The following is a 12781-nucleotide window of genomic DNA, read 5'->3' on the forward strand; positions in this document are numbered from 1 at the left end:
TCATCTTTGTTCTAATATTAAATAAAAGCTCCGGCTGCTATTGCAGGATTTATGGTGTATATATAAAACTATTTTAAAATACACAGATAAAGTTAAAGGAAGATTTATTAAAACTTAAGAATATGTAAAGTAAATGAATAAAAGCTTAGATGGGGACGTGTTGTGTGCAGGTGGTTCCACGGCCACCTGTCGGGCCGAGAGGCGGAGAAGCTGCTGACGGAGAAAGGGAAGAACGGCAGCTTCCTGGTGAGGGAGAGCCAGAGTCACCCGGGAGACTTCGTCCTGTCGGTCCGGACCGGCGACGACAAGACGGACAGCAGCAGCGACAGCAAACCCAAGGTCACGCACGTCATGATCTGCTGCAAGGTGAACACACCGACTGTTTTTGAGTTGTGAAGGTTTGTGGATATAGGAGGTCGGTGGGGGACGGACTGTGTTTGTGTGTATGTGTGTGTATGTGTGTGTGTGTGTATGTGTGTATGTGTAGGTGTGTGTATGTGTGTGTGTTTGTGTGTATGTGTGTGTGTAGGTGTGTGTATGTGTGTATGTGTGTATGCATATGCTCCATTCCCATCAGACTGCTTATGGTTTTTTATAATGAAATGAGAAACGAGGGTGCGGCAGCTATGAGCTCTGCTTCAGCTGCAACCCTTTTCGACCAGCTAAATAGTATTTGTTACTACCTTGAATTTGTTTTGTTGAAATTTTGATGCTGTGATCGAAATAAACACTCATTCATTCACACACACACACACACACACCGAGACACTCACAGCGGCTTCACACTCCGGCACGGTTCTTTTTCCTGACGCAGCTTTGAACCGGCCGGCGCGTTCAGACTGAAATGATAATTGGTTCGGGACCTGAGAAGTCGGTTCGCAGCGAAACCAAAAAACAGTTGGTTTTTCCTTGTGAACCGTGACATCATCAGTGGGCGAGTCACTTAGGACGAGCAGGAAACCGTAACCATGTCAGATACAGCAGCTTAGTAACATAAAACTTACTGCAGACTGATGTGTTGATTGTAAAACATGTATTTGTTGATGTAAATGTGGTGGTTTGTGTCCGTAGGCTCCAGAGCCCCGAGGCAGCGCTGCTCTTCTGTCCAACACACACAGGAAGCTTCACTTTACATTCACACTAACTAATGCTACTGATACAGCTGTTAGATTTCATCACTGAGACCAACATTTATCTCCTAGAAATACTTTAACCAGCCGGTGGTAAACCTCTAAAAACCTGCGGGTAAGTTAATTAGCGATGGTTTTCTCCCCCGGGATGAGGACGGAGGTTGGCCGGCCGAGCAGCTCTGCAGACCGGCTGCTGTCTCTGTGATGTCCCGGTCGCTGCAGAGCTTCACTTCTCTGAAAAACATCGGAGCAAACTTCTAAACAGCCGTCGTTTGGATCAACTGGCCGTAGATTTGGATCTAAACAGTTACTTTCTCACATGTAAAAGATATTTATCTCTTAACGTGACTGTTGTTTCTCCTGCAGCACGACCTGAAGTACGACGTCGGCGGCGGCGAGAAGTTCGATTCCCTCACCGACCTGGTGGAGCACTACAAGAAGAACCCGATGGTGGAGACTCTGGGCACCGTGCTGCAGCTCAAACAGGTCGGTGACGTCACTTCCTGCTCCGCTTCCCAACAGGAAGTTGCAGCTCCGCTTCCCAACAGGAAGTTGCCGCTCCGCTTCCCAACAGGAAGTTGCCGCTCCGCTTCCCAACAGGAAGTAACGTCTTGGTTTGTTCTGACTCGTTGGTTTGACCCGTTCTCCTCCGCAGCCTCTCAACACGACTCGCATCAACGCCGCCGAGATCGAGAGTCGAGTGCGGGAGCTGAGCAAACTGGCCGAGGCCACGGACAAAGTGAAGCAGGGATTCTGGGAAGAGTTCGAGGTGAGTGAAGCAGGAACTCTTCATGTTTCTGTCTCTTCATGGACCAGAAGCTTTTAGACGAACACGACGGGAACTAGACGAGCTGCAGAGTCTCGTTCTATCGGTCTCATGTCCTTCGTCTCTAACGGCAACGAGGCTGAATGTTGGTGTCGATGATGGGATGGATGTGAAGCAGATTACAGGTGGTAATAGATTACTCCTCTCTGCTTCCAGACGCTGCAGCAGCAGGAGTGTAAACTGCTCTACAGTCGTAAAGACATAATAATGTAATAGATTACAGGTGGTAATAGATTACAGGTGGTAATAGATTACTCTGCTTCCAGACGCTGCAGCAGCAGGAGTGTAAACTGCTCTACAGTCGTAAAGAAGGACAACGAGCTGAGAACAAGAACAAGAACAGATACAAGAACATCCTGCCATGTGAGTACTCATACTACTAGTACTAGTAGTACTACTACTGATACTACTAGTACAGTTACTAGTTACACCGTGTGTGTGTGTGTGTGTGTGTGTGTGTGTGTGTGTCTGTGTGTGTGTGTGTGTCTGTGTGTGTGTGTGTGTGTGTGTGTGTGTGTGTGTGTGTGTGTGTGTGTGTGTGTGTGTGTGTGTGTGTGTGTGTGTGTGTGTGTGTGTGTGTGTGTGTGTGTGTGTGTGTGTGTGTGTGTGTGTGTGTGTGTGTGTGTGTGTGTTTGCAGTCGACCACACGCGCGTCGTCCTGAACGACGGCGACCTCAACGAGCCGGGCTCAGACTACATCAACGCCAACATCATCATGGTCGCTCCCGCCGTCATGGTAACGCACGCCGTCCTCAGGGAATCAAACCCCCGATCCGTTGTGTCCGTGGTGATAATGGCTGTGTTGTTGCTATGTGTCGTTGCCGTGGCAGCCGGAGCCGGAGCCGAAGCCGAGCGCGGCGAAGCCGAGGAAGAGCTACATCGCCACGCAGGGCTGCCTGCAGAACACCGTCAGCGACTTCTGGAGGATGGTGTTCCAGGAGAACTCCAGGGTCATCGTCATGACGACCAAGGAGGTGGAGCGCGGCAAGGTGAGTCATCGTCATGACGACCAAGGAGGCGGAGCGCGGCAAGGTGAGCCACGTAGCCACGGCAACCGACCGGCACGGGAAGCTCTGTGTCGACCATGAACACCATAGATTTATATACTGACTAGACGCTGCCGTGTTGTTTACAACGACTTCCTGGTAGAAAACATGAGAACAATAGACCGAATCTCCTTGTTGTTTACAACTACTTCCTGGTAGAAAACATGAGAACAATAGACCGAATCTCCTTGTTGTTTACAGCTACTTCCTGGTAGAAAACATGAGAACAATAGACCGAATCTCCTTGTTGTTTACAGCGACTTCCTGGTAGAAAACATGAGAACAATAGACCGAATCTCCTTGTTGTTTACAACGACTTCCTGGTAGAAAACATGAGAACAATAGACCGAATCTCCTTGTTGTTTACAACGACTTCCTGGTAGAAAACATGAGAACAATAGACCGAATCTCCTTGTTGTTTACAACGACTTCCTGGTAGAAAACATGAGAACAATAGACCGAATCTCCTTGTTGTTTACAGCTACTTCCTGGTAGAAAACATGAGAACAATAGACCGAATCTCCTTGTTGTTTACAGCTACTTCCTGGTAGAAAACATGAGAACAATAGACCGAATCTCCTTGTTGTTTACAACGACTTCCTGGTAGAAAACATGAGAACAATAGACCGAATCTCCTTGTTGTTTACAACGACTTCCTGGTAGAAAACATGAGAACAATAGACCGAATCTCCTTGTTGTTTACAACGACTTCCTGGTAGAAAACATGAGAACAATAGACCGAATCTCCTTGTTGTTTACAACGACTTCCTGGTAGAAAACATGAGAACAATAGACCGAATCTCCGTGTTGTTTACAACGACTTCCTGGTAGAAAACATGAGAACAATAGACCGAATCTCCTTGTTGTTTACAACGACTTCCTGGTAGAAAACATGAGAACAATAGACCGAATCTCCTTGTTGTTTACAACGACTTCCTGGTAGAAAACATGAGAACAATAGACCGAATCTCCTTGTTGTTTACAGCTACTTCCTGGTAGAAAACATGAGAACAATAGACCGAATCTCCTTGTTGTTTACAACGACTTCCTGGTAGAAAACATGAGAACAATAGACCGAATCTCCTTGTTGTTTACAACGACTTCCTGGTAGAAAACATGAGAACAATAGACCGAATCTCCTTGTTGTTTACAACGACTTCCTGGTAGAAAACATGAGAACAATAGACCGAATCTCCTTGTTGTTTACAACGACTTCCTGGTAGAAAACATGAGAACAATAGACCGAATCTCCTTGTTGTTTACAGCTACTTCCTGGTAGAAAACATGAGAACAATAGACCGAATCTCCTTGTTGTTTACAACTACTTCCTGGTAGAAAACATGAGAACAATAGACCGAATCTCCTTGTTGTTTACAGCTACTTCCTGGTAGAAAACATGAGAACAATAGACCGAATCTCCTTGTTGTTTACAGCTACTTCCTGGTAGAAAACATGAGAACAATAGACCGAATCTCCTTGTTGTTTACAACGACTTCCTGGTAGAAAACATGAGAACAATAGACCGAATCTCCTTGTTGTTTACAGCTACTTCCTGGTAGAAAACATGAGAACAATAGACCGAATCTCCTTGTTGTTTACAGCTACTTCCTGGTAGAAAACATGAGAACAATAGACCGAATCTCCTTGTTGTTTACAACTACTTCCTGGTAGAAAACATGAGAACAATAGACCGAATCTCCTTGTTGTTTACAGCTACTTCCTGGTAGAAAACATGAGAACAATAGACCGAATCTCCTTGTTGTTTACAGCTACTTCCTGGTAGAAAACATGAGAACAATAGACCGAATCTCCTTGTTGTTTACAACTACTTCCTGGTAGAAAACATGAGAACAATAGACCGAATCTCCTTGTTGTTTACAGCTACTTCCTGGTAGAAAACATGAGAACAATAGACCGAATCTCCTTGTTGTTTACAACGACTTCCTGGTAGAAAACATGAGAACAATAGACCGAATCTCCTTGTTGTTTACAACGACTTCCTGGTAGAAAAACATGAGAACAATAGACCGAATCTCCTTGTTGTTTACAACGACTTCCTGGTAGAAAACATGAGAACAATAGACCGAATCTCCTTGTTGTTTACAGCTACTTCCTGGTAGAAAACATGAGAACAATAGACCGAATCTCCTTGTTGTTTACAACGACTTCCTGGTAGAAAACATGAGAACAATAGACCGAATCTCCTTGTTGTTTACAGCTACTTCCTGGTAGAAAACATGAGAACAATAGACCGAATCTCCTTGTTGTTTACAACGACTTCCTGGTAGAAAACATGAGAACAATAGACCGAATCTCCTTGTTGTTTACAACGACTTCCTGGTAGAAAACATGAGAACAATAGACCGAATCTCCTTGTTGTTTACAGCTACTTCCTGGTAGAAAACATGAGAACAATAGACCGAATCTCCTTGTTGTTTACAACTACTTCCTGGTAGAAAACATGAGAACAATAGACCGAATCTCCTTGTTGTTTACAGCTACTTCCTGGTAGAAAACATGAGAACAATAGACCGAATCTCCTTGTTGTTTACAACGACTTCCTGGTAGAAAACATGAGAACAATAGACCGAATCTCCTTGTTGTTTACAACGACTTCCTGGTAGAAAACATGAGAACAATAGACCGAATCTCCTTGTTGTTTACAACGACTTCCTGGTAGAAAACATGAGAACAATAGACCGAATCTCCTTGTTGTTTACAGCTACTTCCTGGTAGAAAACATGAGAACAATAGACCGAATCTCCTTGTTGTTTACAACGACTTCCTGGTAGAAAACATGAGAACAATAGACCGAATCTCCTTGTTGTTTACAGCTACTTCCTGGTAGAAAACATGAGAACAATAGACCGAATCTCCTTGTTGTTTACAACGACTTCCTGGTAGAAAACATGAGAACAATAGACCGAATCTCCTTGTTGTTTACAACGACTTCCTGGTAGAAAACATGAGAACAATAGACCGAATCTCCTTGTTGTTTACAGCTACTTCCTGGTAGAAAACATGAGAACAATAGACCGAATCTCCTTGTTGTTTACAGCTACTTCCTGGTAGAAAACATGAGAACAATAGACCGAATCTCCTTGTTGTTTACAACGACTTCCTGGTAGAAAACATGAGAACAATAGACCGAATCTCCTTGTTGTTTACAACGACTTCCTGGTAGAAAACATGAGAACAATAGACCGAATCTCCTTGTTGTTTACAACGACTTCCTGGTAGAAAACATGAGAACAATAGACCGAATCTCCTTGTTGTTTACAGCTACTTCCTGGTAGAAAACATGAGAACAATAGACCGAATCTCCTTGTTGTTTACAGCTACTTCCTGGTAGAAAACATGAGAACAATAGACCGAATCTCCTTGTTGTTTACAACGACTTCCTGGTAGAAAACATGAGAACAATAGACCGAATCTCCTTGTTGTTTACAACGACTTCCTGGTAGAAAACATGAGAACAATAGACCGAATCTCCTTGTTGTTTACAGCTACTTCCTGGTAGAAAACATGAGAACAATAGACCGAATCTCCTTGTTGTTTACAGCTACTTCCTGTAGAAAACATGAGAACAATAGACCGAATCTCCTTGTTGTTTACAACTACTTCCTGGTAGAAAACATGAGAACAATAGACCGAATCTCCTTGTTGTTTACAACGACTTCCTGGTAGAAAACATGAGAACAATAGACCGAATCTCCTTGTTGTTTACAGCTACTTCCTGGTAGAAAACATGAGAACAATAGACCGAATCTCCTTGTTGTTTACAGCTACTTCCTGGTAGAAAACATGAGAACAATAGACCGAATCTCCTTGTTGTTTACAACTACTTCCTGGTAGAAAACATGAGAACAATAGACCGAATCTCCTTGTTGTTTACAGCTACTTCCTGGTAGAAAACATGAGAACAATAGACCGAATCTCCTTGTTGTTTACAGCTACTTCCTGGTAGAAAACATGAGAACAATAGACCGAATCTCCTTGTTGTTTACAACGACTTCCTGGTAGAAAACATGAGAACAATAGACCGAATCTCCTTGTTGTTTACAGCTACTTCCTGGTAGAAAACATGAGAACAATAGACCGAATCTCCTTGTTGTTTACAGCTACTTCCTGGTAGAAAACATGAGAACAATAGACCGAATCTCCTTGTTGTTTACAACGACTTCCTGGTAGAAAACATGAGAACAATAGACCGAATCTCCTTGTTGTTTACAGCTACTTCCTGGTAGAAAACATGAGAACAATAGACCGAATCTCCTTGTTGTTTACAGCTACTTCCTGGTAGAAAACATGAGAACAATAGACCGAATCTCCTTGTTGTTTACAACGACTTCCTGGTAGAAAACATGAGAACAATAGACCGAATCTCCTTGTTGTTTACAACGACTTCCTGGTAGAAAACATGAGAACAATAGACCGAATCTCCTTGTTGTTTACAACGACTTCCTGGTAGAAAACATGAGAACAATAGACCGAATCTCCTTGTTGTTTACAGCTACTTCCTGGTAGAAAACATGAGAACAATAGACCGAATCTCCTTGTTGTTTACAACGACTTCCTGGTAGAAAACATGAGAACAATAGACCGAATCTCCTTGTTGTTTACAACGACTTCCTGGTAGAAAACATGAGAACAATAGACCGAATCTCCTTGTTGTTTACAACGACTTCCTGGTAGAAAACATGAGAACAATAGACCGAATCTCCTTGTTGTTTACAACGACTTCCTGGTAGAAAACATGAGAACAATAGACCGAATCTCCTTGTTGTTTACAGCTACTTCCTGGTAGAAAACATGAGAACAATAGACCGAATCTCCTTGTTGTTTACAGCTACTTCCTGGTAGAAAACATGAGAACAATAGACCGAATCTCCTTGTTGTTTACAACGACTTCCTGGTAGAAAACATGAGAACAATAGACCGAATCTCCTTGTTGTTTACAACGACTTCCTGGTAGAAAACATGAGAACAATAGACCGAATCTCCTTGTTGTTTACAGCTACTTCCTGGTAGAAAACATGAGAACAATAGACCGAATCTCCTTGTTGTTTACAACGACTTCCTGGTAGAAAACATGAGAACAATAGACCGAATCTCCTTGTTGTTTACAACGACTTCCTGGTAGAAAACATGAGAACAATAGACCGAATCTCCTTGTTGTTTACAGCTACTTCCTGGTAGAAAACATGAGAACAATAGACCGAATCTCCTTGTTGTTTACAGCTACTTCCTGGTAGAAAACATGAGAACAATAGACCGAATCTCCTTGTTGTTTACAACTACTTCCTGGTAGAAAACATGAGAACAATAGACCGAATCTCCTTGTTGTTTACAGCTACTTCCTGGTAGAAAACATGAGAACAATAGACCGAATCTCCTTGTTGTTTACAGCTACTTCCTGGTAGAAAACATGAGAACAATAGACCGAATCTCCTTGTTGTTTACAACGACTTCCTGGTAGAAAACATGAGAACAATAGACCGAATCTCCTTGTTGTTTACAACGACTTCCTGGTAGAAAACATGAGAACAATAGACCGAATCTCCTTGTTGTTTACAACGACTTCCTGGTAGAAAACATGAGAACAATAGACCGAATCTCCTTGTTGTTTACAGCTACTTCCTGGTAGAAAACATGAGAACAATAGACCGAATCTCCTTGTTGTTTACAGCTACTTCCTGGTAGAAAACATGAGAACAATAGACCGAATCTCCTTGTTGTTTACAACGACTTCCTGGTAGAAAACATGAGAACAATAGACCGAATCTCCTTGTTGTTTACAACGACTTCCTGGTAGAAAACATGAGAACAATAGACCGAATCTCCTTGTTGTTTACAGCTACTTCCTGGTAGAAAACATGAGAACAATAGACCGAATCTCCTTGTTGTTTACAACGACTTCCTGGTAGAAAACATGAGAACAATAGACCGAATCTCCTTGTTGTTTACAGCTACTTCCTGGTAGAAAACATGAGAACAATAGACCGAATCTCCTTGTTGTTTACAACGACTTCCTGGTAGAAAACATGAGAACAATAGACCGAATCTCCTTGTTGTTTACAACGACTTCCTGGTAGAAAACATGAGAACAATAGACCGAATCTCCTTGTTGTTTACAGCTACTTCCTGGTAGAAAACATGAGAACAATAGACCGAATCTCCTTGTTGTTTACAACTACTTCCTGGTAGAAAACATGAGAACAATAGACCGAATCTCCTTGTTGTTTACAGCTACTTCCTGGTAGAAAACATGAGAACAATAGACCGAATCTCCTTGTTGTTTACAACGACTTCCTGGTAGAAAACATGAGAACAATAGACCGAATCTCCTTGTTGTTTACAACGACTTCCTGGTAGAAAACATGAGAACAATAGACCGAATCTCCTTGTTGTTTACAACGACTTCCTGGTAGAAAACATGAGAACAATAGACCGAATCTCCTTGTTGTTTACAGCTACTTCCTGGTAGAAAACATGAGAACAATAGACCGAATCTCCTTGTTGTTTACAACGACTTCCTGGTAGAAAACATGAGAACAATAGACCGAATCTCCTTGTTGTTTACAACGACTTCCTGGTAGAAAACATGAGAACAATAGACCGAATCTCCTTGTTGTTTACAACGACTTCCTGGTAGAAAACATGAGAACAATAGACCGAATCTCCTTGTTGTTTACAGCTACTTCCTGGTAGAAAACATGAGAACAATAGACCGAATCTCCTTGTTGTTTACAGCTACTTCCTGGTAGAAAACATGAGAACAATAGACCGAATCTCCTTGTTGTTTACAACGACTTCCTGGTAGAAAACATGAGAACAATAGACCGAATCTCCTTGTTGTTTACAACGACTTCCTGGTAGAAAACATGAGAACAATAGACCGAATCTCCTTGTTGTTTACAGCTACTTCCTGGTAGAAAACATGAGAACAATAGACCGAATCTCCTTGTTGTTTACAGCTACTTCCTGGTAGAAAACATGAGAACAATAGACCGAATCTCCTTGTTGTTTACAACGACTTCCTGGTAGAAAACATGAGAACAATAGACCGAATCTCCTTGTTGTTTACAACGACTTCCTGGTAGAAAACATGAGAACAATAGACCGAATCTCCTTGTTGTTTTACAGCTACTTCCTGGTAGAAAACATGAGAACAATAGACCGAATCTCCTTGTTGTTTACAGCTACTTCCTGGTAGAAAACATGAGAACAATAGACCGAATCTCCTTGTTGTTTACAGCTACTTCCTGGTAGAAAACATGAGAACAATAGACCGAATCTCCTTGTTGTTTACAACGACTTCCTGGTAGAAAACATGAGAACAATAGACCGAATCTCCTTGTTGTTTACAACGACTTCCTGGTAGAAAACATGAGAACAATAGACCGAATCTCCTTGTTGTTTACAGCTACTTCCTGGTAGAAAACATGAGAACAATAGACCGAATCTCCTTGTTGTTTACAGCTACTTCCTGGTAGAAAACATGAGAACAATAGACCGAATCTCCTTGTTGTTTACAGCTACTTCCTGGTAGAAAACATGAGAACAATAGACCGAATCTCCTTGTTGTTTACAACGACTTCCTGGTAGAAAACATGAGAACAATAGACCGAATCTCCTTGTTGTTTACAACGACTTCCTGTAGAAAACATGAGAACAATAGACCGAATCTCCTTGTTGTTTACAGCTACTTCCTGGTAGAAAACATGAGAAACAATAGACCGAATCTCCTTGTTGTTTACAGCTACTTCCTGGTAGAAAACATGAGAACAATAGACCGAATCTCCTTGTTGTTTACAACTACTTCCTGGTAGAAAACATGAGAACAATAGACCGAATCTCCTTGTTGTTTACAGCTACTTCCTGGTAGAAAACATGAGAACAATAGACCGAATCTCCTTGTTGTTTACAGCTACTTCCTGGTAGAAAACATGAGAACAATAGACCGAATCTCCTTGTTGTTTACAACTACTTCCTGGTAGAAAACATGAGAACAATAGACCGAATCTCCTTGTTGTTTACAACGACTTCCTGGTAGAAAACATGAGAACAATAGACCGAATCTCCTTGTTGTTTACAGCTACTTCCTGGTAGAAAACATGAGAACAATAGACCGAATCTCCTTGTTGTTTACAGCTACTTCCTGGTAGAAAACATGAGAACAATAGACCGAATCTCCTTGTTGTTTACAACGACTTCCTGGTAGAAAACATGAGAACAATAGACCGAATCTCCTTGTTGTTTACAGCTACTTCCTGGTAGAAAACATGAGAACAATAGACCGAATCTCCTTGTTGTTTACAGCTACTTCCTGGTAGAAAACATGAGAACAATAGACCGAATCTCCTTGTTGTTTACAGCTACTTCCTGGTAGAAAACATGAGAACAATAGACCGAATCTCCTTGTTGTTTACAACTACTTCCTGGTAGAAAACATGAGAACAATAGACCGAATCTCCTTGTTGTTTACAACGACTTCCTGGTAGAAAACATGAGAACAATAGACCGAATCTCCTTGTTGTTTACAGCTACTTCCTGGTAGAAAACATGAGAACAATAGACCGAATCTCCTTGTTGTTTACAACTACTTCCTGGTAGAAAACATGAGAACAATAGACCGAATCTCCTTGTTGTTTACAACTACTGGTAGAAAACATGAGAACAATAGACCGAATCTCCTTGTTGTTTACAAAGACTTCCTGGTAGAAAACATGAGAACAATAGACCGAATCTCCTTGTTGTTTACAACGACTTCCTGGTAGAAAACATGAGAACAATAGACCGAATCTCCTTGTTGTTTACAGCTACTTCCTGGTAGAAAACATGAGAACAATAGACCGAATCTCCTTGTTGTTTACAGCTACTTCCTGGTAGAAAACATGAGAACAATAGACCGAATCTCCTTGTTGTTTACAGCTACTTCCTGGTAGAAAACATGAGAACAATAGACCGAATCTCCTTGTTGTTTACAGCTACTTCCTGGTAGAAAACATGAGAACAATAGACCGAATCTCCTTGTTGTTTACAGCTACTTCCTGGTAGAAAACATGAGAACAATAGACCGAATCTCCTTGTTGTTTACAGCTACTTCCTGGTAGAAAAACATGAGAACAATAGACCGAATCTCCTTGTTGTTTACAACTACTTCCTGGTAGAAAACATGAGAACAATAGACCGAATCTCCTTGTTGTTTACAACTACTTCCTGGTAGAAAACATGAGAACAATAGACCGAATCTCCTTGTTGTTTACAACTACTTCCTGGTAGAAAACATGAGAACAATAGACCGAATCTCCTTGTTGTTTACAGCTACTTCCTGGTAGAAAACATGAGAACAATAGACCGAATCTCCTTGTTGTTTACAACTACTTCCTGGTAGAAAACATGAAAACAATAGACCGAATCTCCTTGTTGTTTACAACGACTTCCTGGTAGAAAACATGAAAACAATAGACCGAATCTCCTTGTTGTTTACAACGACTTCCTGGTAGAAAACATGAGAACAATAGACCGAATCTCCTTGTTGTTTACAACGACTTCCTGGTAGAAAACATGAGAACAATAGACCGAATCTCCTTGTTGTTTACAACGACTTCCTGGTAGAAAACATGAGAACAATAGACCGAATCTCCTTGTTGTTTACAACGACTTCCTGGTAGAAAACATGAGAACAATAGACCGAATCTCCTTGTTGTTTACAGCTACTTCCTGGTAGAAAACATGAGAACAATAGACCGAATCTCCTTGTTGTTTACAGCTAC

At 41.7% G+C, this 12781-nt stretch overlaps 1 protein-coding gene across 2 annotated transcripts in view; it reads left to right on the forward strand.

Moving 5' to 3' along the window:
• The window catches only part of ptpn11a (protein tyrosine phosphatase non-receptor type 11a), a 33700-nt gene that overhangs the window by 9234 nt on the left and 11685 nt on the right, over positions 1–12781 (forward strand). Inside the window, exons 4-9 of one of the 2 annotated variants that reach the window (XM_085792471.1) lie at positions 171–366; positions 1497–1616; positions 1786–1899; positions 2223–2319; positions 2595–2704; positions 2793–2945. In XM_085792471.1, coding sequence (XP_085648597.1) covers positions 171–366; positions 1497–1616; positions 1786–1899; positions 2223–2319; positions 2595–2704; positions 2793–2945 — 790 coding nt within the window. Of the gene's footprint in view, positions 1–170; positions 367–1496; positions 1617–1785; positions 1900–2222; positions 2320–2594; positions 2705–2786; positions 2946–12781 lie in introns of both variants that reach the window. The other variant, XM_085792472.1, reaches the window with a different exon arrangement.

This window comes from Trachurus japonicus, chromosome 12 (genome assembly GCF_045865225.1).
Source record: "Trachurus japonicus isolate A0001 chromosome 12, Traja_1.0".
Classification (NCBI taxonomy): Eukaryota; Metazoa; Chordata; class Actinopteri; order Carangiformes; family Carangidae; genus Trachurus; species Trachurus japonicus.